The sequence below is a fragment of the Myodes glareolus genome, chromosome 9, assembly GCF_982192425.1.
Source record: "Myodes glareolus chromosome 9, mMyoGla1.1, whole genome shotgun sequence".
NCBI lineage: Eukaryota > Metazoa > Chordata > Mammalia > Rodentia > Cricetidae > Myodes > Myodes glareolus.
This window is the reverse complement of record NC_142034.1, coordinates 55,278,245-55,302,879: the sequence shown is the minus strand read 5'-3', so window position 1 is coordinate 55,302,879 and position 24,635 is coordinate 55,278,245. Positions and strand designations below refer to the sequence as shown.

Genomic DNA, 24,635 nt, shown 5'->3' with positions numbered 1-24,635 from the left:
CTTTACCCCCGAGCCATGGGACAAATAATCTTTTCCTCCCTCACATGGTTGTTGCTGTTTTCCCTGCAGGTAAAGGCTTTTGGTTTGTGGCCCTGGTGACCTGGGTTGGATCCCTGGAACCCACATAAAGAAACAATTCCACAAAGTCATCCTCTGACCTCCACATGCATGTCGTGGTATTTGTCTTTGTGCGCACACACACAAATAATATTGTTAGTATTATTAAAAATGTTTTCTTGGGCAGTGGTGGCACATGTTTTTAATCCCAGCACTTGGGAGTCAGAGGCAAACAGATCTCTGTGAGTTCAAGGCCAGCCTGGTCTACAAAGTGAGTTCCAGGACAGCTAGAGCTACACAGAGAAATCCTGTCTTGTTAAAAAAAAAAAAAAAAAAGTTCAAAAGAGCAACATGAGGCTTCAAAGACCAGGAGTGCAATGTTACACTTTAAAAATTATGAATTTGACCAGGCATGGTGGCACATGTCTTTAATCTCAGCACTCAAAGGGCCAAGAGGCAGAGGCAGGAGGATCTCTGTGGGTTTGAGGCCAGCCTGGTCTATATTGTGAGTTCCTGGGCAGCCAGGGCTATTTAGGGAGAATTTGTTTTTTTAAAAAAAAAAAAAAAGACATATGCTCGGGTGTCAGGTTGAAGAGGGTAAACATCTGACGGTTAATCTTGTCAACTATGGACTGAGATTCTTGCCCTGTGGACTGAGATTTTGGACTGAATTTTTAAAGTCATTTTCTCTGCTTCCTGACCAGCCTTGCCTGTTAAGATGAAATCTGCCCCTTGAGCCATGATCTTGAATGCACCTTTCCTCCCTTAATTTGTGTGTGTGTGTGTGTGTGTGTGTGTGTGTGTGTGAGTGAGTCATGTGGTCACAGCAAGGAGAAGAGTAACCCGAGAATGGTCTAAGGTTGGAAGTCTGCATCTGGTGCTGGCTTTTAATTTTCTGCGATGCTAGTAGTGGAACACAGTGCTTTGCACACTCTGGGTAGCGTGCTCTAACACGGATTTACACACCAGCTTTTCTTTTCCTAAGACAGAATCTCACTATGTAGCTCTGGCTGTCCTTAAACTGCAGGACACTTAGTCCTGCACTTAACACTTAGTAACTTAGTGTTACTTAAACACTTAGTAGTCTCCTGCTACTAAGTGTTGAGATTACAAGCCAGCTAGCAGCTTTCCATAACTTAATATGCATTGGTATTCCGTGTGAGGGTGCCAAATCCCCTGGAACTGGAGTTACAGACAGTTGTGAGCTGCCTTGTGAGTGGACTTGAACCCAGGTCCATCTGGAAGAGCAGTCACTGCTCTTAACCACTGAGCCATCTCTCCAGGCCCAGGTAGCAGCTTCTTAAAAAGCTAAGCACATCAGCCCAATGTAGATGTAGTAGGGAGGACCTTGGACTTTCTACAGGATGGGGTGTATTGCCTTCTCTTAGGATTGAAGGGGATGGGGTGGGAGGGTGGGTGGAGGGAGTGAGAGGGGTCTGGGAGAAGGGGAGAGAGTGGGAATTTGGATTGGTATTTTTTTTTTAAAAGTAATAAGAAAAAGGGGCTAGGGAGATGGCTCAGTAGTTAAGAGCACTGACTGCTCTTCCAGAGGACCCGGGTTCAATTCCCAGCACCCACATGGCAGCTCACAACTGTCTGTAATTCTAGTTCCAGGAAACCCAACACTCATGGCAAAACACCAATGTATGTAAAATATAAATAAATAAATATTTTTAAAAAAAAAAGAAAAAAGAAAAAAGCTAAGCACAGTGTGAAGTGTCTGGTCCATCTACCCCACGAGTCATGGCAGTGCTGACAGCTGCTTTTTCCCCCTCTCTTCTGCTACAGGTTGAAAGGTCTTTGTCATCCAGGAGCTGCTAGAGTGGGCCATGCCTTCCACTTCCTGTGGTTCTCTACTTTATCATCCAGGAAGAAGGAAGAAGCAGGGTGTCCCCTGCTGATCACGAGTCCCTTTTCAAGGATTTGTGTTCTCTCTAAGGCTACAAGGCTAGATTGCTGATTTGTGACCATTATGTTGCCTTAATAGAAATTCTAGAATTAGAGGTTGAGAGTAGATTAGAAGATCGGGGCTTGCCGATTTATGTGCATGCTCCTGAATGCCATCTCCAGCACATAAACAAAACAAAAAGTTCACCCGAAGTATGATTCCAGCACTCAGGTGGCAGAGATAGGCAGATCTTTGAGTCCAAGGCCAGCCTGGTCTACAGACTGAATTCCAGGACGGCCAGTGGTACACAGAGAAGCCCTTTTTAATTGTGGCAGTTTTTCAAACTTCCTTTGTTTTTCTTTTCTTTTTGTCTTTTCTTTTCTTTCTTTCTTTTTTTGTTTGTTTGTTTTTGTTTTCTTTTTTTGTTTGGTTGGTTGTTTTTTTGAGATTGGGGTGGTTTTTTTTTTTTGTGTGTGTGTGTGTAGCCCTGGATGTCCTGGAACTAGCTCTATAGACCAGGCTGGCATTCAGAGATCTGCCTGCTTTGCTTCCTGAGTGCCTCTGCCTGCTCCAGGGGACCCAGTTTTAATTCCCAGCACTCATGTGGCAGCACACAAGCCAACCATAACTCCAGTCCTAGGGGCTTTTGATGCTCCCTTCTGGCCTCTGCTGGCATTGCATGCACATGTGGACATACATAGACATGAATAAAAAAGTAAATATTAAAAAAAAAATAGAGGGTCTTTAGAGATGGCTCAGTAGTGAAGAGCACTGGCTGCTCTTCCAGAGGACCAGGGTTCAATTCCCAGCACTCAAATGGCAGCTCACAACTGTCTGTAACTCCAAAATCTGATCTAACACCCTGACATACATGCATGCAAAACACCAGTGCAAACAAAATAACGTTAAATAAATTATTAATAAATAAATAGATGGATAGATAGAATAAAGTACAAATAAAACAAAAAGGGGCGAGAGCTATTTTCCCCCTCTATGAAAACAGAACACCTACATCGAAATCTTCTGTATAGGATACAAACAAACAAAAGCAAATTGTCACACATCAACATGATGGAATATTATTTACCTGATAAAAAGAAATGAATTACCAGACAAGTGTGACAGTGTAGAAGCTGAGGCAGGAGGATCTCCAGTTCAAGGATAATCTTAGCTATATAGTGATACTATCTCAAAAACTAACAAAAAGAAGTGGTATATATCTAACTACAAAATGGATGGAATTGGGCATGGTGGCACATGCCTTTAATCCCAACAATCACAAGGCAGAGACAGGTGGATCACTGTGAGTTCAAGGCCAGTCTGGTCTACATAACAAGTTCCAGGACAGCCAGAGCTATATGGAGAGACTCTATCAATAATAACAATATTAATTATAAATGAAAATTAAGCATACATTTCTAAATCAAAGAAGCCTATCTAGGCCAGGCATGGTAACCTATGTTTGTAATCCTAGCACCCAAATGGCAGGAGAATTTCAAGTTCTCGATCAGTCTGAGCTACATGAGACCCTGTAGGTGGAAGCTGTTCATTTGTTCCCAGTTGCTCAAACTCGAAATAACCACACAGAAACTGTATTAATTAAATCACTACTTGACCTATTAGCATATGCATATTTCTAGCTAGCTCTCATATCCTAAACTAACCCATCTCCATTACTCTGTGCATCACCATGAGGTCGTGGCCTACCAGCAAAGTTTTGGCACACTCCCATAGAGGCATCTATCTCCTGCAGCAGCTACATGGCTTCTCTCTGACTCTGCCTACTCTCTCTCTACATCTCTGTTTGGATTTCCCATCTGGCTATATTCTGTTAAGTCATTGGCGGAAGGCAGCTTCTTTATTCATTAACCAACAAAAGCAACACATATACAGAAGGAGTTCCCACACCAAGACCCAGTCTCAAAACAATAAATAATAAAATATAATAAAGAAATTCACACATACACACTAACTCCAAAAGACAAAGGCATAATAAATTGAGCAACAGAATAAAACGTGTTGGACTTTAACTCAAAATATAAAACAAATATCCATGAGTCCATAGTGATATCAGTAATATAAATTAATGTGTAAATAAGTAAATAAATGTGTTAGCTGGGAAAAATATCCCATACAGAAGAATTCAATGTAGGTGGTCTATTTTCATGGAAGGGAGAAATAGGTCTCCACCCCTTTTGTTTGTATTTTATTCCATTTATCTATTTATTTTGTTTTTTATGATTTATTTATTTATTAATGTCTTTTTTATGTACACATGTACATGCAGTGCCAACAGAGGCCAGAAGGGAGCATCAAATGGCTTTAGGATTGGAGTCATGGTTGACTTGTGAGCTGCCATGTGAGTGCTGGAATTAGAACTGGGTCCCCTGGAGCTGGCAGAGGCACTCAGGAGGCAGAGCAGACAGATCTCTGAGTTCAAGAACAACATGGTCTATAGTTCCAAGACAACCAGAGCTACACAAAGAAACCCTGTCTGTAAAACAAGCAAAAACAAAACAAACCAATAAACAAAAAAAATTAATAAAACAAATAAAATAAAACTGGGTCCTCTAAAAGATCAGTCAATGCCCAATCCCAGGACTCAGGAGAAAGAAGCAACCAGAGCTCTGAGTTTGAGGACAGTCTGGCCTAGTTCCAGATCAGCCAGGGCTACGTAGTGAGACTCTATCTATCTAGCAATCAATCAAATCAATAAATAAATAGCAATAAGTTATTCTTAAAAAAGAAAACAAGGGGAGCTTGAGAAACTTCCATAATTAAGAAGGAACAACGACAATGAAACATGATTTAGCGTCTGCATGTGATCCTGAAAGAAAAGGAGTCAAAGAAAAAAACAAAAGAAACCTGGCTAACATCCTGACTTGAGTCCAAAACAATGTGGATAATAGTGGAGGATAGTATAACAGGGAAGCTGCATACAGAGTATCTGAAAGCATTCACTATCTTTACAATTTTTGTGCAATGTTCAGAAAATTAAAATGAGCTGGGCAGTGGTGGCCCATTCTAATTCCAGCACTCTGGAGGCAGTGGCAGGTGGATCTCTGTGAGTTCGAGGCCAGCCTGGTCTACAGAGCAAGGTCCAGGAGAGGCTTCAAAGCTACACAGAGAAACTCAAAAAACAAAAACAAAAAACAAAACAAAAAAAAAACAAGCAAACAAAAAAAAACCAAAAACAAAAAAAGAAAGAAAAAAAGAAACAAATAATTTAAATGTCCAGAAAACTTATAAAGGTTAAGATTACTCTTGAAGAATAACACCTTAAAATATGTCCATCTCTAGGACATCTGGTATTAAAGACAGAAAGTGTAAGCCAGTCATTCTGAAACTTTAGCACCCTGGGGACTCGATGCAAGATAGTCAGGGTTCTGCCTGCAGGCCTTCTGGTTCAGAGAATTTCCACGCGGCTCCCAGGTCTGCTGCTGCTACAGGACCACACTTTGGAGAACTACAAGCTTCAAACTCAGGATGTGAAACCAGGTGTGGTGTCACCCTGTCACTCAGTAAGGCAGCAGGCCTGAACTCTCCAGCACTCCACCCGCTGAGGCAAGAGTATTTTGAGTTTGAGGCCCCTGTAGGCGACACACAGCAAGGCTGTCTGACAAACAACAAATTATAGGGCTCAGATCTGGCCCCCAGGGCTCCTAGGAACTTCCGGACGGTGCAGCAGGAAAATTAACAACCGCTAAATGAGAACAATAGGTGCGTGTTTGAGGAACAAAGCAGGACAGAGCTGAATACGGACAATTTAGAAAAGCCAGAAGATGCTCAGGGGCATCCTGACGGTGGACACCACCAGAGAGGGCAGCGACCTCCAGGAAATGGGAAGAATTCTGTCAACTCCCGACTTTCCAGTAAATTTAACTGAACACAGCCCAACCTTTCCTTTGCAGCAAGTCCTACTGACACCGCTCGTTTTCCGAGTGGTCTCTCAGAAGAAAGTGACTTGCCGACCGTCAATCAGATAGTAGGAAGACGCGAATCCGAACTCAGCGGTAAGTAAAGTAGTTGTTACTCAGGCGAGCCCTCTGCTTCTTCCTGCCACCCAGATGACAACCCTAAGCTCCTGCCTTCTTGCTCCAAGCCTTCTCTCTCCCTCCGCTCTTTTCCAGTTTCTTTCCCGCGGGTTCTTTCATGATTAACCACACGCATGGAGCAAGAACAAGAGACAAGTTTGCTCTGTGTAATCTAAGCCTCGCCGGAGAGGGAATGGAAATCCTTGTCTTGACCTGCCCAGCCTTCTCTAGGTCATTGTGAGGATCAAGAGCTTAGTAAGATCAAGCTTCGTTCCCTGGCTCTCCCGCAGATCAAGCAGCTGGCACACCCTAGTACTAGACACTACAGACATTTTATTTGGCCTTAAGAGATGGGTGCTGTCCAGCAGGTGTGTCCGTCTCCCTGGCGGGCGGGACTGCTGTTTCCGGGCTGTCCTGGCACTCGAACAGCGCTGGGCGTGGCTGCGGTCAGACAACCCCAAACCGAGATGACCTGGGGTAGAGGACGAGCGCGGCGAGCCTGCCGTCCGCAGGAGGAGCTGCCCAACCCTCGGCTCTCAGCCTCTGCGTCCGCTCAGGAACCCACGGTACGCGCCAACTCCGGGACAGCGAAACCTCGGCGCCTCGGGCACTCGGCGGAGACCGGTCGCGGGCCTTGCAGCCGGGCCCACGAGAGTTAACCAACCTGCTCCAGCGGAGGCCGAGGGCCCGGCCGCTGAGCACCTCCCATTGGCCGCCGAGCCGGCTCCGCGCTCATTGGCGGAGGCGCTCGGCTGCGGCTCTTGGAGAGTCCCCATTGGCGCTGCGTTCCACCGACCGGAGAGTGGCGGCCCGGCCTCCGCAAGCTACCCGGGTAAAGGTGCTCCAGCTCCGTAGCTACCTTGCCACGCTCATTCTTAGCTGGAATCTTAACTTCCTTCGCAGCCCTCCTCTTGCTTGTCGCCAAGGCACCTCCGGATCTTCCCTCTGATCCTTTTCTTCTTGTTGCTTTTCTTTTTCCAGCCTCTCCAGCTACCATTTCCCAACTCCGCATTTTCCTTAAATACTCCCTGGTCCCCCTAGCCTGTCATCCCAGGCATTCTCACCTGCCATCGTCTAACTTCTGCTCCTCCTCGACCTGAGATCGCTTGGCTAACAGGGCCTTTTCGCCAGACTCTCCGACACTCCTCTTTCCCCCTTATTTGCCACCCTCTGACTCCCAAATTCCCTCTAACCTTACTTCACTTCTTGACATTTGACTCTAACACTTTAGCTCTCTAAATTTCTACCTGTTGCAGCCTGGACTGCAAAAAGCCAGGTGTTGGCCCTGATATCCATCCCTGCTTCCCGAGGCCGTTGCTACCCCTACCATGGACTTCTTGATGAGTGGTCTGGCAGCCTGCGGGGCCTGTGTGTTCACCAATCCCTTGGAGGTTGTGAAGACCAGAATGCAATTGCAGGGAGAACTGAAGGCTCCGGGAACCTACCAGCGCCACTATCGGAACGTCTTCCATGCCTTCTTCACCATTGGCAAGGTGGATGGCCTGGCTGCCTTGCAGAAGGGCCTGGCCCCTGCGCTCCTGTACCAGTTTCTGATGAATGGCATCCGACTGGGTACCTACGGGCTGGCGGAGTCTAGGGGATACCTGCGCACTGATGAAGGCATCCACAGTCCTATCCGCAGCGCTGCAGCTGGGGCCCTAGCTGGGGTCATGGGAGCCTATCTGGGAAGCCCAATCTACATGGTAAGAGGGAGTCTTGTCTGGGGCCTTCATGAAAGACCCTTGGTATAGGGTGGGAGCCTGTTCTTCATAAGGGCATTGGTGACAGGGTGCTATCTCCGTGTAAGCAGGAAAAGTCACAGGAAAGTGCTGACAAGCTTCCAGACCTTCAATCTGCCTTATACACACCCACCCAAATGACTGCAATGTGCTGAGATTACAGATTTTTGCTTTGGGGGAGTTGGGTGGGGGTGTCGTTTGTTTGTTGAGGCAGGGTTTCCCTCTGTAGTAGTGTCAAAATTTCCGTAGCATAGACTGGCTTCAAACCCACACTCCAACCTAGGCTTCCCAGTGCTGCGGTTAACAGGTGTGCTCCACATCTGCCTACAGCTGAGCTTTGGAATCAGACTCAGGAACTCAGGTCTTGGAAAACCACTCACTGTTGCCACATCTATAAAACAGGAATAGTTATAGGTTTTTGTGTGGTTGTCAGGAGGATTAAAGGAGACAAATGAGATGTACATGTGAAGCATTAGTATAGGTCCTGGCAGAAAGATTTGACAATATTTCTTTCTTATTTATTTATTTATTTGTTGTTTGTTTGTTTGTTTGAGGATACATGGTCTGGCTATATGGTTTAGGCGGGTCTGAAATTCACTGTGAACCCAAGCTGGCCTCTTGATCCTCCTTGCCTCTGCCACCAGAGAGCTTTGAATACAAACATGTACCACCATGCCCAGTGATTGGGTAGCTTTTGTTGTCTGGTTATTGCCTAACCCTGAGGCTGACTTTGTGTCGGCAGGACAAGGACCTGAGTGACAAGCCTCAGTGAGCGCAGGATCAGAGGGTCCTGGGCATCACGGAATTGCAGTCTCACAGTTTACTCCTTTGAGTTATCAAATGTAGGTGAAGGGTTGGGAGCCTGAGACCCAGAGACGGTAGGTGCCCGGCTCAAGGTCACACAGCTGTTTATTGTTGGGACTAGGCCAGACTTAGTGTAACCAAAGAGAATGAGATGATCTGTAGGAGAGCCAACTTGGTCTCACTCCTAGTGTATGAGATTTGAAGACAAAGGCATCTTCAAAGTCATCTGAACTCATACGGCTTTGGGTAGTCTAACAGGGAGGCTGGTGGAGGTGGCAGCTGGAGATCTGACCTGGAATGGGAGCTGGCAGAAGAGGCTGGACACCCTCATCTTGCCTAACATGAAATCTTAGGAAATACTGCCATTCTCCAAACTCCACTCCCCACCCCCAGCCCCAAGGGAAGTAGGATGTGGAGGGGGCGGGGTATCTTGCAGTGCTAGGAGGTCTGTCCCCTGGGACTGCAGCCAAGGGACACAGAGTCTCATGACCAATTTGTTAAGTGGGAACAAGAATAATTATCAGATTAAAAGAATATATTGGTTGCTTAATACCCTAGAGGAAGTGCAAGGGGTTTGGGTGTTTTGGTCTCCATGGTGGGGAGATGACCACAGGGACAACAGGCTATGATACTCTCTTGTCCCCAGGTGAAGACACACCTTCAGGCACAGGCAAAGTCTGAAATTGCTGTAGGGCACCAGTATAAGCATCAGGTGAGGGTCCCCCAAACCACTGGAGTACCCAACCATCTCCCCCATTTTCTCCCAGCTTTCTGCCTGTGCCTAGAAGCCCCAATCCTGCTCTGCCCAACCCCATCCAGTCCTACTCGTCAGGCCCTGGAGCCTATCCTGACCCTCATGTATCCTTGTCCCTCCAATCTCCACACCTGTTTTTCCTGCCCCATTCTCTTGACCTGCTAATGCCCTCACTTCCATGCCTTCAGCCTGAACTCCGGGTTGGCAAGTGTCAGTAGACACCTGAGGGCCCCTATTCTGATTCTAAGCCTACACTGGACGGGTTGTCTGGGCAACAGGTGCATGAACCTTGTGTTATCAGGAGGCAGTCCCTGATGGTGGGGTGACTGAACCCCAACCCCATGGTCTCCCCCCCCCCACCAGGGCATGTTTCAGGCACTAACCGAGATTGGCCAGAAACATGGTCTAGTGGGGTTGTGGCGTGGGGCCGTGGGCGGCCTGCCCAGAGTGGTCGTCGGCTCCTCTACCCAGCTGTGCACCTTCTCATCTACCAAGGACCTCTTGAGCGAGTGGGAGGTACTGCCAGGGAAGGGGTGGGACCATCCCTGGAATGGGGAACTAGGGTGGAAAAAGGGAGGTGGGCTCTGGATGGGATGGGAGCAGCAAGAGGGCTTGAGGTCATTGACTCCTTAGACACGGTTCTGTTATCTACTAGAAGGGGTACCTAAGCCCTCTAGATACTCCTCCTCCAGAATTATCACACTGTGTCATCTCTAGTGGTATGGAAGTGCCCAGAAATTGTGTTCCCAGGGCAGGGCCAGCCCTACCCTAAGATTGAATGACTTGTGGTTGATAAAATTCTCTTTCTTATAGATCTTTCCTCCCCAGAGCTGGAAGGTGGCTCTGGCGGCTGCCATGGTGAGTGGCATCGCAGTAGTCCTGGCCATGACACCCTTTGATGTGGCCAGCACGAGGCTCTATAACCAACCCACTGATACCCACGGCAAGGTAAGGGAATGCTGTAGGGTAGGGTTCAGGCTGCCAGGGAAAGCTGGGGGGTGGAAAGCAGTTCGAGTGCTGCCTGCAGAGGTGTTTGACCCTGGGAGGCTCTGACATGCTCCTCCTCTGCTCTCCCTCCCTCTGACATGCTCCAGGGCCTCATGTACCGGGGGATCTTGGATGCTCTGCTGCAGACAGCTCGGAAAGAGGGCTTTTTTGGCATGTACAAGGGTATAGGTGCCTCCTATTTTCGCCTTGGCCCCCATACTATCCTCTCCCTCTTCTTCTGGGATCAGCTGCGCTTCTTCTACAGCACATATACTAAATGAGTCACGCTCCTGTACTCCAAATCAACACTCTTTGGGCACCAGCCTCTACTACTTACTATCTCAGTGACTATTTACTGACCGATTAACTTCTCATGAACCTAAGGGGGACAGCCACATCCACTGCCTCTCTGTTCTCTTAGGATTGAATCATTCTGAGCAGTAATTTATGTCTTTCCCATGGATATTGCTTTAAATTGCCACACAGGTCCCCCACACCCATCTCAGGGTTGAATCAGACACTCCAAAGTATATTTCTACTGCCATTCTTGGGTCCCTCCTGCTCCTGTACACAGCTTTAAAAGCCCCCCTTCCAAGACCAAAGGGAACTGGGGAGATCCAGGTGTCCTCTTAGATTCAAAGCCACAGAAACTATGTTGTTTATAAAGCAAGTTTATTTCCGCAGAGGAGGTGTCTTATGTTTATGTCCAGGGAAGAAGCAGAAAGAAACTCCCCCTCTCAGAACTGGGTCCCTGAGTCCTCAGCAGCAGTTATGTGTTCCACCATCTTTACTGGGGACCAAAGATGTTGGGATCATGAAGAGTCAAACTAGTCACCAGTTGTTCAAAGTTACCCAGGCTCCAAGGTGGACATGACAGATTTTCAGGGCCAAGAGACCTGCTGTTAGAGCTTAGGGAACAGAAGGAGAAAGAATCCAGCTTGAGGTTTGCAAGATTACACTTCCTATTCCCCAGAAGACCAGGAATCCCTGACCCCCAAGCCCCTGGCTCATTTCTGCTTCCTTGAAGGAGTCCACCAGCCAGTCTTCCTGTTTGACCCACCCAAGCCTAATTGTTGGGGGGGGGCAACACCCAATCGCGAGCTTCCCACCCTTTCCTTAGTCCTTACGGGGGCTGATTGAAGGTGAGCAAGAGATCAGTCTGGTACTGGGGCAGCCGAAGCAAGGCCTGATGTAGTGTGACATCCTTTGCTACCTAAAGGGATCAGAATCAGAATGCTTACAAGGATGGTACGTGGAGCTACCCTTCCCCCGCTCCACATCCCCTTCGCCTTGGCCCTCACCTGCTGGTTTTCTTTAGCTACCTGCTGCTTGCCAGAAAGGAACCAGGCATCTTGACAGCTGCCCCTCAGGGATAAGTTCTCCAAACAGAGAGGCTGCACAGATAACACGTGCACGGCCCTAGCCCCCTGCACCCCGCCAACGTCCTCAAAATGGTACCTAGAGTCGGGGGGACAGGGGTAGGGAGGGGCATCATTGAATAACCCATCCCCGCCCTCGAGTCTCACTCTCCTGGCTAGTTTGCTATCGTCGCCCTTGGAGTTTTCGTCCTGAATAACCGTCCAGCCACAGGCCCCGCCCACCTCCTTGGCTCCTGGCCTCCCATTGGCTAGCTTTCTCACCGCGCAGCCGCTTCGCCCCGCACGTGGGCCTGCAGCTCCAGAAGTTCCACGATCAGACTCTGGTCGGTCACGGGATGGCAGAAAACTTCTTGGTTGTCCGGGACCGGTCGGAGGTCGCTGGAGAGGGACAGGGACACTCTAGTTGTCTCTGGCTTCTTCCCGCAACCCACCCGACCGGCCTCCGGGGCGCGCCTGGGCTTTCTCACCTCACATCAATGGCCCCAGGCGGGAGGATGGCAGAGAAGGCGCCTCCGAACAGTGGACAGTTTCTGGTGGGCTCCATAGATCTGGGACTCGAGTCTGGACATTAGCGAGGTTTTAAAGAAACCTATATGGGCCTTTGAGGCATCTCTTCCTCTGGGGTTCCGGAGCAGCCACCGCCTCCTCCCGGCCTACTAAGCTCTTGGACCTTTAAGATCTAGCCACGCCCCTCGGTTACGCTGACCAATCAGCGCCCGCGCTCTGGGGGCGGAGCTATTCTTGAGGGCTGTGCTCTAAAGTCCAGCTCTTGGAAGGAGCCAGGTCCGGCGTAGGGTCTGGTTTGCTGGCCGGTCTGTGTTTAGGATTTGGGAAGCCGGTGTATGCCTGCGCCTGCTCCTTCCTTTGAAAGGAAGCACCTTCTAAGAACGTTACTTGAGACCGTCCTTAAGAACAGCTGTCCGGCCGGGCGGTGGTCGTGCACACCTTTAATCCCAGCACTAGGGAGGCAGAGGCAGGTGGATCTCTGTGAGTTTGAGGCCAACCTGGTCTACAAGAGCTATTCCAGGACAGGCTCCAAAGCTACAGAGAAACCCTGTCTCGAAAAACAAACCAATAAATGAATGAGTGAATAAATAAATAAATGAAAATAAGAACAGCTGTTCGCCAGGCTGTGCTGGCGCATGCCTTTAATCCTAGCACTAAGGAGTTCGAGGTCAGCCTGGTTTACAAAGCGAGTTTCAGGGACAACCAGGGTTCCACAGAGAAACCCTGTCCCAGGGGTGGCGGGGAAACTAAGAACAGTTGTTCAATTAAAGGGCCTATGTAGGTGGGGTCTGCTGAGCAAGGGGAGAATCATTTGAAGGGAGAATCATTGTTCTTGGGTTACTTGACCCTGAATGGGTTGACAACCAGACAACTCAATTTCCGGATCTATGCTGGGAATTAAAGGAAACCTCAGGTCCAGGTGTGGGGGGTCTGGGTTAGGGTTCAGACCTCAAACTTTGATACCTAACCTGAGGATTATGGTTCTAATCCTCTCAAATCTTCCCTTGGGAAGCTGAGGGTAAGCTCTCCCCTAGTACACCTGGATCAAAGCACAGATTAAACTGTTGTTTTTCCTTTACAGATTTTGAGAGTGTTCTTTAAGTATTTGTTCAACTTTATCCTTCGAGTTAATTTCTTCATTCATCCTTGATCCCCAGCACCTGGCATAATGTTTAGCCCATAATAGGCCTAGGAGTATATGGTTCCACTACTGAGTACATCTACTAGTGCCAATGCCTGGGAGCCAGGAGGCCACCCGTGCCCTCAGTGGATTCTAAGCAGTAGCTACTTCCCAGCTGAGAACTGAATACTGGGTTTCTCATCTGGGCCACATGAACCCTTATAATTTACTGGAAAGGAGCCGAGGGTTACGTGTTTGTTGATACCAGCTGTTTCCTTTGTGGGCCTGGCGATACAAAGGAGCACCTTACCAAGGAGTAAAGGTATCAGTGGAGCTTGCTTTGAATATTAGAGTTTGATTTACAGAGCTCCCGAGGGGAATCCTCTACCATTAAATTCTCTCTCTCTCTCTCTCTCTCTCTCTCTCTCTCTCTCTCTCTCTTTCTCCCTCCCTCCCTTCAACTGCGATCATCCCACTGTAGCCGCCACACCCAGTTTGGACTCTATTTCTGTCTGTAGGCATCTGGCTTTTCTCCCAGGTTTTCCTCATCTCTAAAGCACTGTTAGGATTGAAATGTGCCCAGGTATGGTGGCACATGTCTCTAATTCGAGCACTGGCGAGGCAGAAGCAATCAGATCTCTGTAGTTCAGGACCAGCCTCTTCTGCATATTGAGTTCCAGCCAGCTAGGGTTATATAGTGAGACTCTTCCCCAAGAAATAAACAAACAAATAAATAGAATTGAGATGTGGATGTAGTTAGTCTGTTTTTGGATGGGTGCTATGACTGGGTTAACTCCGTGTAAGAGAAGAGGTGCTGCAGGCCCCCATGGGATAGAAGGAACCTGGCGGTAGAGGGCTCTCAGTGCAGACCTTTCTGCCCCTCCTCCCCAACCCCCACCAGGAGCAATAATAGCTCTAATTGCTTTGTACACAGCCAAGCAGATCAAAAATCCTCGGATAATAATAATAGTTGTTATTAACAAGATCATAGCACTACGTACCAGGAATAGAGACCTGTTCACAAGCCAGAGAAAGGAGGAGAAAGCAGGTTCAGCTTTTCCCCCATGGAGTTCCTGGTAGGCCTCATGTTCAGCCGTGGGGCTACAGGTAGCTGGAGACCCTGCCTTTCCCCAGTCTCTGAGCTGTAGGACCGGATGGTAGCGAGCAGGGCCAGATCTCTCCTGTGGTGGAAGACCCCTTGTCTGGGCAGTTCTCCAGATCTCTGCGGTTGGCTTGCCATCCCTCTCTTGGTATCTGCTCCCTCCTCTAGTTTTCTCAGTGCTGACACCCCAGTGCGTTCAAATTCCCTAAGAAATGAGCCATCCTGGTCAGCTTGTTGCCATTCTGTCTGAAAAATATCTGACCCAGTGGAACCCTCGGCCCACCCAGCTGCAGCGGGGAGGAGGAGAGCCATAGACAAATCTCCGAGATGGTGCACAGCTGCTCTCATGGTGCACTTGTCCAGCCCTCAGCATGCTGGGGGCAGCAAGCCCACAACTGGGATGGGATTCTGTGCTCGGGGGATGGTCCCTTTCCTTTGAGGGAGCTGGAAAGGTGGACTAGCAGTCCCCAGCCCCCACAAGGCGGCTCACAACATCTGCATCTCCAGTTCCGGGGGAACCAGTGCCGTCTTCTGACCTCCTCGGGAATCAGATACATGTGTAGTGCTCACAGGTACAGGCTCATAAAATAAAAAATAAATCTAAAGGAAAAGAAAAGACTCTGACCCCCAGAGATACAGCATCCAGTGGCAAACATCCTTTTACGGAAGAGTTAAGGCAACATATTTCTGGTGTGCAGGAATTTTAAGCCTTCCATCCTACCATGGATCCCTTGATATTTTGGTGAAACTCATGAATACTTACCCAGAAAAATGTTTGTAAATTATAAAATAAAATGTATAAAAACACAAGAGAAACTAGCTTGTTTTGTTTTTCATTTTGTAGTCTTGGCTGAACTGGAACGCGATATGTAGACCAGGCCAGCTCCAAACACAAAGAAGTGTCTGTCCTTGAATGTATGTGCACCGCGTGCGCGCGCACGTGTGTGTGTGTGTGTGTGTGTGTGTGTGTGTGTGTGTGTGTGTTACTTGTGGAGTTGAGAAGAGGGTATTGGATCCCCTGGAACTGGAGTTAAGGATGGTTGTGAGCCACCATGTGGGTTCTGGATACCAAACCTGGGTCCTCTGTAAATGCAACAAATGTTGAGCCATCTTTCCAGTCCCATGGCTATTTTCCTTTAAAGATTTATTTTTATTTGTGGTGTGTGTGTGTGTGTGTGTGTGTGTGTGTGCCAGGTGTGTAAAGGTGTCCTTGGAGGCTGGAAGAAGGTGTCAGATCCCCTGGGAGTTGGAGCTTTGTGAGCTACTGAGATGGGTGCTAGGATACACACTCAGTGAGTCAGCTCTCCAGCATCGTGGTGGTGGAGTTTTGTTTTTCAAGATTTTTGAAATGTTCCTTAATATGGATGAGTCTTGTATTTGCACATATGTATGTGCACCGCCTGTGTGCCTGCTACCCACAGAGGGTGTTAGAGCCCCTGGAACTGGAGTTACAGGCCACCATGTGGATGCTGCTGAACTGGGTCTTCTGTGAGATCAGCCGGTGCCATCACTAAGCCATCCTGGCAGTCCGAGTTTCCTTTGAGATGGGGTCTCTTTGTCACTACAGTGTAGGCCAATCTGGCCTTGAATTTGAGGTAGTCCTTCTGCCTCAGCCTCCTAAGTGCCAGAATCTCAGGTGTGCCCCCATGCCTCACTAAAAACAAAATATATTACTATCATTTTAAAAGATTTACTTATTGCCAGGTGGTGGTGGCACATATCTTTAATCCCAGTACTCAGGAGGTAGAGACAGGCAAATCTCTGTGATTTTAAGGCCAACCTGGTCTCCAGAGTGAGTTCCTGGTGCGGGAGAATGGTACGGGAGAATTGTCTATATTCTGTCAATCATGTTTTAAATAAACGCTGATTGGCCAGGCAGGAGGTGTAGGTGGGAAAAACAGACAAAAAGTGAAAATGATACAAAGAGAGCAGGAGAATTCTGGGGAGGAGGAAGTTGATTCTTCCCACTCCTGCCCAGACTACCGAAGCAGCAGGATGTGATCTGCCCTACTGAAAAAAGGTACTGAGCCACATGGCTAACATAGATCAAAATAATGGGTTAATCAAGATATGAGAGTTAGCCAATAAGAAACCTGACCTAGGGCTGGAGAGATGGCTCAGAGGTTAAGAGCATTGCCTGCTCTTCCAAAGGTCCTGAGTTCAATTCCCAGCAACCACATGGTGGCTCACAACCATCTGTAATGGGGTCTGGTGCCCTCTTCTGGCCTGCAGGCATACACACACAGACAGAATATTGTATACATAATAAATAAATAAATAAATATTTAAAAAAAAAAGAAACCTGACCTAAAGGGCCAATCAGCATTATAATTTATAGAGTCCTTTGTGTGATTTTTCTCTGGGACTAAACAGCTGGGGAACTGGGCAGGACAGAAAACACAAACAAGCAGGCTCCCCTCATGTTACAAGTTTCAGGACAGACTCCAAAGCTACACAGAGAAAACCCTGTCTCGAAAAACAAAAAAAAAATAGCCATTTTCCCCTGCCCTGCCAAATAAATTACGCATTATTCATTTATTTATTTGTTTTTGTTTCCTTGCTTGTTTTTGGTTTGTTTTGGTTTCTTGAGACAAAGTTTCTCTGTGAAGCCCTAACTGTTCTTGGAACTAGCTCTGTAGACCAGGCTGGCCTCAAACTCAAGGAGATCCACCTGCCTCTGCCTCCCAACTGCTGGAATTAAAGGTGTGTGTTGTTTTTTGTTCTTTTGAGAAAAGGTCTTAACTCAGGCTAGCCCAGAATAGCCTTTCCTCGGGCAATGAGGCTGCTAGAATTTCAAACATAAACTGCCCTGCTAAGCTGAAGTAGAATATAGTACTTAAATACACTTACCAAAATCCAGAGCTTAATCAGGCTTGGGAGCTGGGACCAAACTATAGTCCTCTACAAGAACTCTTAATGTCTTCATCTCTCCAGCTCCAAGAAAGTAAATCTTTTAAGAAAGGAAGTTCAAGGCCATCCTTGGCTGCTTTGTGAGTGTGAAACCACGGGTTTCTGGCAGGGTTGAGGACAGGAAGAGGCCGTTAGGTTGCCAACCAGGGTCAAAGGCTAACTGAGAAGCCTATTTAACATAAAAAGCGGATATGGCCCCCAGGTTTTCCCTGCATCCTTCAGTCCCTACCTGGTACAAGGTATGGCTGGCATACCCTGCCTTTGCCCTAAACTTCTCCAGCCCAGGGACTGGGTTGTCCTTCCCCTAGCTTTTCTTCCTTATATAATCCACTCTCCATTACTCTCCATTACTCTGGACTCTCCCAGACGTACCTGCCTCTGGCTATTCTTTTCAGCTACAACAAACTTTCTCCTTCACCTTACCTAGGAGCAGTTGTGGCCTTTCTCTTTTATTTCTTTTTCTCATTCAAGTGCCTTATGTTAATCCTTACTCCTGAGGGAAGAGATTAGGAGAGTAGGAAGGCAGATGGAACAGTCCCTTTCTTTCCCATTCTGTTTACATTGCCTTCAAAGCCAGTCAAAAAGGAAGCAAGGCCATTTTTCCTGGCAGAGCCCTATTCAGATAATTTTATTTTCATTTCCTCTGAGCACTAGGTAAACATCATAGTTCATATTTTTCATACAGGTGTGGTTACTTAAAGCCTTTATTTTCAGTACTCTGGAGGCAGAAGTAGGATCTCCTCAAATTTGAGGCCATCCTGAGCTACATAGTAAGTTTCAAGCTAGCTGGGGCTATATTGTGAACCCCTCCCTCAAAAAGTTCAAAAAGTGCCAGGCGGCGGTGGCACACGCCTTCAATCCCAGCACTTGGGCGGCAGAAACAAGTGGATCTCTGTGAGTTCAAGGCCAGCCTGGTCTACAGAGCGAGTTCCAGGACAGCCAGGGCTACACAGAGAAACAGTACCAGGGAGAACTGATGAAAACGTCCTATTTGTCCTTGTGGGCCTTGTCTCCAGGACCCAAACGCTCGCCTCTAGTCCTACCTGACACTGCTGCATTGGAACCCAAGTTTCATTATGAGTAGTACCGGGGCGGGGCCCATTCAAATCCCAGTACTGAGAACTACTCCATAACCAGGGCTCTGGAACCAGGGTCTGGAGTCAGCTCATATCTCCACCCCCACCCCCAAAGCAAGTTATGTATCCCCCACTCAGTTCTGGAAACCCTTCTAGAGATTTCTCGTCAGGCTCTGGCCCCCGTATCTCTTACCTGTCTCCGCACGTATTCCAGAGGTGGGAAGAGGACACGATTCGGACAAGCTAATGAATGACAGGGTGTGTGGTATCAGATCCCAACCTGGTGACCTGCTGGAGTCTGAGGAAGTGTATGGAGGTGGTTCCCATCACAGCTCAACCTCACTGGGGAAGAGGGACCCACAATATGACAGGGTGAGTAGGGGCTTCCTTGGCCTACAATCCAGGATCCTTGTTCTCGGACCCAGTGGGGGAACTGCTTCGATGCCATCCGTTTTGGAAACTATAAAGCTACACACAGCTGAATCTTCTCGTCTGTTTTATTTTGTTTTGTTTTTTGGCCAAGGTCTATTCCTTGTAGATTCTCCCATGGGAGAGATTGGGAGAGTGGGCAGGGCCTACCACACTGTAGTGGCAGAGAGAGGACTTTGCCTTTGGGCAAAGATTGGGCCAGCCTAGTTAGGACTCAGTGGGGGAAAGAACAGAATTCTTTTCTGTTGCCCTGGGTACTTTCCAGGGCATCCCAGGGTACTCTGGCAGTGGAAAAGCCACTCTACCGGTTAGACCTGACCTTGGTAGCCAGGCATTTCTCAGACCTGCTACTCCCCCTAGATAAACTTCCTCACCCATCCACGTCCCAGGGCCTCAATCCCTTCTAACTGCCTCCTGGATAGCCCTCGGGCATACCTCCTTAAGCAAGTCCCATTGCTACCTCAAGCTCGGTAATTGTGTAAGATCAGCTCCCAGACCTTGTTCCTGTTGTCACTAGTGACCTGGTCCAGGGGGCAGGCCAGGGCTCTGGGCTTCATTACTGACTGTATTACTGACTTGCCCTCTTCTCCACCATCTCCTTCCTTGTCTCCTCTTCACACTTACCCTCCGCCTCCGCATTGCTCTGTAGACCAGGCTGGCCTTGAACTCACAGAGATCCCCGCCTCTGCTTCCCAAGTGCTGGGATTAAAGGTGTGTGAAGCCACCACCAGGCCCACTTTTGGGTATTTAACTTTCCACTGATTCTCAAATCCTCCCGTTTCTCCATCTCTAATGCTAGCTACTGTTCCAGGGAACATTCTGGTTACATGGTCACTTATAGCTCATAGTTGGACTTCTCTCTACCTCTCATCTTCTTCCCTTCTCCACAGCTTCCATAATCTTTAGGTCCCAAGTCTGAGGCTGAGTGTATAACTCAGTACAGTAGTGTGAGGTCCTGGGTTCGAGTCTAGACACCACATAAAGTCAGCTGTGGTAGTACACTCCTATAACCTCAACCCTCAGGAGGTGAAGGCAGGACTGGGAGTTCAAGGTTCAGCTACACAGTGAGTTTGAGGCCAGTGTAGATTACTTGAACTCCTATCTCAAAACGGCCAACTCACCAATCTTCACACCACTCCCTGCCTCCACCTCTTCAAGTGCTTTCTCATTGTTCTTTCTTGTCCTGGATGTGTAACGTGTTCTGCTAGGTCTCTGCCTGGCATGCTTCCGGTCTGCTCTTCATGTTTCAGGCAGACTCATTTTAATTCATCCAGGTCCTCCGCGTAGGAACCCTCGGCAAACATTGATCGTTTTCCTAGAGTGCTACCACGCCCTCCCTGTACTTTATACAAGCAAATGGCTGTGTTCTTGCCTCCAGAAACCTGTGCTGTTGAGAGCCCTCAAGGTAAAAGAAAGAAATCACTTATCCCAAGTCAGCTTCCCTCCAATGTAGCAATGCCAAGGTGTTCCAGTTTCACAGCCCCTATCCCACCCTTTCTCCTGAAGCCAGAACAGGCAGATGCTATTGCCCGTGAAAAAAAAAAAAAAAGAAATTTATTCCACTAACTATTGTCCAGTTAGATTTGATTTTATTGACATAGTATATTTATCTCTCATCAGATAATTTGTTTTACAAAAAATTAGAATTGTTATATATATTGTACATCTTACTTTGATGATAATTCTTTTTTATTTTTATTTTTATTATTAAAAATTTCCACCTCTTCCCTTCCTCCCACTTCCTTCCCTTCCCTCCATTCCCCCTCCCCCTCCTTCTCCAGGCCAAAGAGCAGTCAGGGTTCCCTACCCTATCCTTTGGGAAGTCCAAGGTCCTCCCCGCTCCCCCCAGGTCCAGGAAGGTAAGCATCCAAACAGACAAGGCTCCCACAAAGCCCATCCATGCAGTAGAATCAAAGCCCAGCGCCATTGTCCTTGGCTTCTCAGCCAGCCTCCACCGTCAGCCACATTCAGAGTCCAGTTTGATCACATGCTCCATCAGTCCCAGTCCAGCTGACCTTGGTGAGCTCCCATTAGATCTGCCCCACTGTCTCAGTGAGTGAACGTATCCCTCGCGGTTCTGACTTCCTTGCTCATGTTCTCCCTCCTTCTGCTCCTCATTAGGACTTTGAGAGCTCAGTCCCGTGCTCCAGTGTGGGTCTCTATCTGTCTCTATCTCCATCCATCACCAGATGAAGGTTCCATCTGGATGAAACTCCTCAGCACTCTTGCCTGTGCTCTTTTGTGCTGGATGACCCTATGCCAAAGGCAATCCTAATGGTCAGTTTATTTGGACTAATGTTTTGAAGCCCCGAGATGCCGAAGCCCATCCAGCAGGCCCCTGGGTCTCCACCTCTGGCTGTTTGCTGCCCCCAAGTGTCCATCGATAGACTGGAGAGTTCTTGATTAGCACCACAGGGCCTGGAGACTATCAGGTGTGAGCCAAGGACAGTTAGACCCTGGGATTCTGGAAGCTACATCTTGTTCTGTTGGCAGGCTCGCTGCTACCTGGCACCACCTTGTTTTCTGTCTCAGTCCCTTGTCTGTGCTGTAGTGTGTGTATAAAGATCACAGACTTGGAGGGAAGCGTAGAGTGGGGCTGGTCCAGCAGAGAGTGGAGAGCCCTGGTTAGAGGCCTTTCTCCAAAAGGCAGCCCTCATCTGGTGGTCCCTGCTGGGCCCTCCTGTCCATAAACCTCCTGCTGCCTGCCTGCCATCCCTGCAGGTGCCCCCTTGCAGCACCTGGATACAGACTGAAGGTGACAATAGTGTGTCTAGTTCTGTGATATACCCTCCTGCAAGACTGAAGAGAAACAAAGGGGAAGTGGGGGGAGAGGGAGAGAAACTAATGATGACAAGTTAGTGTCCTTCATTGGCCTAAGGACAAGAACTCTGTAACTCTGAATGACTGGACAAACCAACAAAGGAAACAAAAAGGTTAATTGCACTCAGGGAACAGCAGAGCCAATCTACCTACAAACCTAGCACCGAACCCCCCCAACCCCCGCGACACAGTTTCTCTGTAGCTTTGGAGCCTGTCCTGAAACTTGTTTTGTAGACCATGCTGGCTTTGAACTCAGAGATCCACCTGCCTCTGCCTCCCAAGTGCTGGAATTAAAGGTGTGTGCTACCACTGCCTGGCTTTTTGTTTGTTTGTGGGTACTAGGAATTGAACCCAGGTTTTCTGCAAGGGCAACAAATGCTCTTAACCACTGAGTCATCTCCCTGGTCGTCATACCTGAATCTCAAAGCCACCCTTTACAGTAGTACAAGGAAATCCGTCCTAGGCTTCATCTTGTTGACACATTTCTAATCAAACCCTTGTTATACACAGGAATGAGACTGGGTCACCACGCTTCCATTCACAGCGTGCTTCCTTTGAAGGCCATGGAGCACCTCTCTCTCATTTCTTCCTTCCTATCCCATCTATCCCATTTTCTTTATGGGTGGGTAATTAACTTTATTTTCAGGTTTTGTTTTGAGAGAGTTTCACTGTGTACCCTTGGTTGGTCTGGAACTCACCGTGTAAACCAGGTTGGCCTTAAACTCAGAGAACTGCCTGCCTCTACCTCTTGGGTTCTGGTATTAAAGGAATGTCCCACAACACCTGGCTTTTCTTTTCTTTCCCAGAGACAGGGCTTCTCTGTAGCATTGGAGCCTGACCTGGAACTCACTCTGTAGACAGACTAACCTGAAACTCAGAGATCCACCTGCCTCTGCCTCCTGAGTGCTGGGATTAAAGGCCTGTGCCATCACTGCCCGGCGGTAACACCTGCTTTTAAGTGGGTCATTTTCCTAAAGCTCCCATCTTTAGAGCTATATGCTGAAATATGACTGAAGAAATAGTATTTTCTGCAAAAGTGGAGGTGGGAAGACTTGGGTCACACTGGCTAGGTGATGACTGATGGGTATTCTCTAGAATGCATGGCTCTACTTTTGTCTGTTTGAAATTTTCCATTAACAAAAAGTTCCTGAAAGTATCGTTGACTGGTTATGGGATTAAAGGCCGCACCACCATGCCCAGCTGCACATGTGCCATGTACTTACGTTTAACTCATCAGACAGCTTTGGAGAGTTGGTTCTTGTAGGCAGAGACTGCTCATCCATTTCCTGGTTGCCCACACCCGAAAATAACATAGAAACCACATTAAGTAGAACACTGTTTAGTCAATAGTTCAGGCATATTTTTAGCTAGCTCTTACATCTTATATCAACCCATTTCTATTAATCTGTGTATTGCCACTAGGCTGTGGCTTACTGGTGCCAGCATGTTACTCCTTTGGCAGCTATATGGCATCTCTTTGACTCCCCCTACTCTCTCCCTATATCTCTTCCAGCCTGGCTATATTCTGCCCTGCTATAGGCCGAAGTAGCTTCTTTATAAACCAATGGTAATAAAACATATTCATAGCAATATAGAAGGGAATCCTACATCATCTCCCCTTTTATGTCTAAATAAAAAGGAAGGTTTTAACTTTAACATAGTAAAATTACATATAGCAAAACAGATATCAAGCAAGAATTTGTTACAGTATTTATATCTACTTTATTTTTTATCATAACTAAGGAAAACTATAATTATAACTATTTATGCTCCAACTCCATCAAAGACCCCAGAGTGATATTAACTAAGTTAACAGGAAGTGCATTGTAAGCAACTTTCAAAACTCTAGAATTGTCTGACAGAGACATCTCACTGCCTGTACAGTCTTCCTGTCATGTAGGTTCCAGGGACTGAACTCAAGCTACTAGGCTTGGTAGCAAATACCTTTAACCACTAAGTCAGTGTTTCTCAACCTACGGGGTCAAATGACCATTTCATAGGGGTCACCTAAAATCACCAGAAAACACAGGTATTTATATTATGATTTGAAACACTAGCAAAATTACACTTAGAAGGCAGCAATAAAAATAATTTTGTGGTTGGGGGTCACCACAACATGAGGAACTGTATTAAAGTATCGCAGTGTTAGGAAAGTTGAGGATCACTGCATTCTGCCATTCTGCCATCTCGGGTTTAAATATAAATACATTTTTATGTAAAATACATAAAAATAAGTTTATCTAAATACCTATTTATTTATTTGAGAAAGTACAGCCTGGCTAGCCTGAGACTCACTCTGTAGAAAAAGCTGGCCTTGAACTTACAAAGATTCACTTGCCTCTGTCTCTTAAGTGTTAGGATTAAAGGCATGCACCACCATGGCTGGCAAAATATATATTCTCATACATCATCAGAAGGGAATGTTCACATGTTCAAATGGTACTCACGTCAGATCCAGCATTTGGTAGAAGACCAGGATTTAAAGCTTACTCTCACCTACATGATTTTAAGATCAGCCAGGACTAAGTAAGGGCTCAAAAATACAAACAAAATCCTTAGAACCACTCTGCTTAGGAAAGGTATTTTTGTAAAACAACAAAGAAAAAAAACCCAAAAACCAAAACAAAAAGACCTCATCTAGCTCCACATCCCTTCCTTCGTATGGTGGTAGGGAAATCAAATCAGGGAACTTGCACAGGCTAGGCAAGAGCTACCCCACTCTGTTGTGCCCACAACCTGCAATTTATACCGCTTTACTGGTCACTTCCCGGGGCACTTCTTCTGCAGAGGCACAAGTGCTCTCCTCCCCCAGACTCTGACATCTTTAGAAATCATAAGATGCAGAGCTGGAGAGATGGCTCAGGGGTTAAGAGCACCAACCGCCCTTCTAGATGGACCAAGGTTCGATTCCCAGCACCAACACCGCAGCTCACAACTGTTTCTAACTCCTGTTCCAGGGGATCGGACACCCTCACACAGACACACATGCAGGCAAAACACAATGCGTACAAAATTAGAAAAATCCAAAA

General features: G+C 47.4%; 2 protein-coding genes across 7 annotated transcripts; one reads left to right on the top strand and one right to left on the bottom strand.

The window, feature by feature from the left end:
• Positions 1 to 6,346: 6,346 nt before the first annotated feature.
• Slc25a35 (solute carrier family 25 member 35) lies at positions 6,347 to 10,946 on the top strand. 6 transcript variants are annotated; one of them, XM_048448326.3, is made up of 6 exons: positions 6,378 to 6,811; positions 7,236 to 7,682; positions 9,169 to 9,234; positions 9,640 to 9,792; positions 10,090 to 10,224; positions 10,371 to 10,946. In XM_048448326.3, exons 2-6 carry the CDS (start codon positions 7,308 to 7,310, stop codon positions 10,542 to 10,544), a joined length of 903 nt encoding a protein of 300 aa, XP_048304283.1. In that variant the 5' UTR covers positions 6,378 to 6,811; positions 7,236 to 7,307; the 3' UTR covers positions 10,545 to 10,946. The 6 variants fall into 6 exon arrangements, with proteins under 6 accessions (XP_048304286.1, XP_085551257.1, XP_048304283.1 ...); XM_048448327.3 differs by having other exon boundaries at positions 6,378 to 6,817; XM_085695132.2 differs by having other exon boundaries at positions 6,386 to 6,811; positions 7,398 to 7,682.
• Positions 10,919 to 12,336, bottom strand: Rangrf (RAN guanine nucleotide release factor). The gene is made up of 5 exons (XM_087910481.1): positions 12,110 to 12,336; positions 11,904 to 12,020; positions 11,565 to 11,721; positions 11,391 to 11,476; positions 10,919 to 11,171 (listed from the first exon to the last, which is right to left on the bottom strand). The coding sequence occupies exons 1-5, from the start codon at positions 12,184 to 12,186 to the stop codon at positions 11,051 to 11,053; spliced, it is 558 nt and encodes a 185-aa protein (XP_087766607.1). The 5' UTR covers positions 12,187 to 12,336; the 3' UTR covers positions 10,919 to 11,050.
• Between the last annotated feature and the right edge of the window lie 12,299 nt (positions 12,337 to 24,635).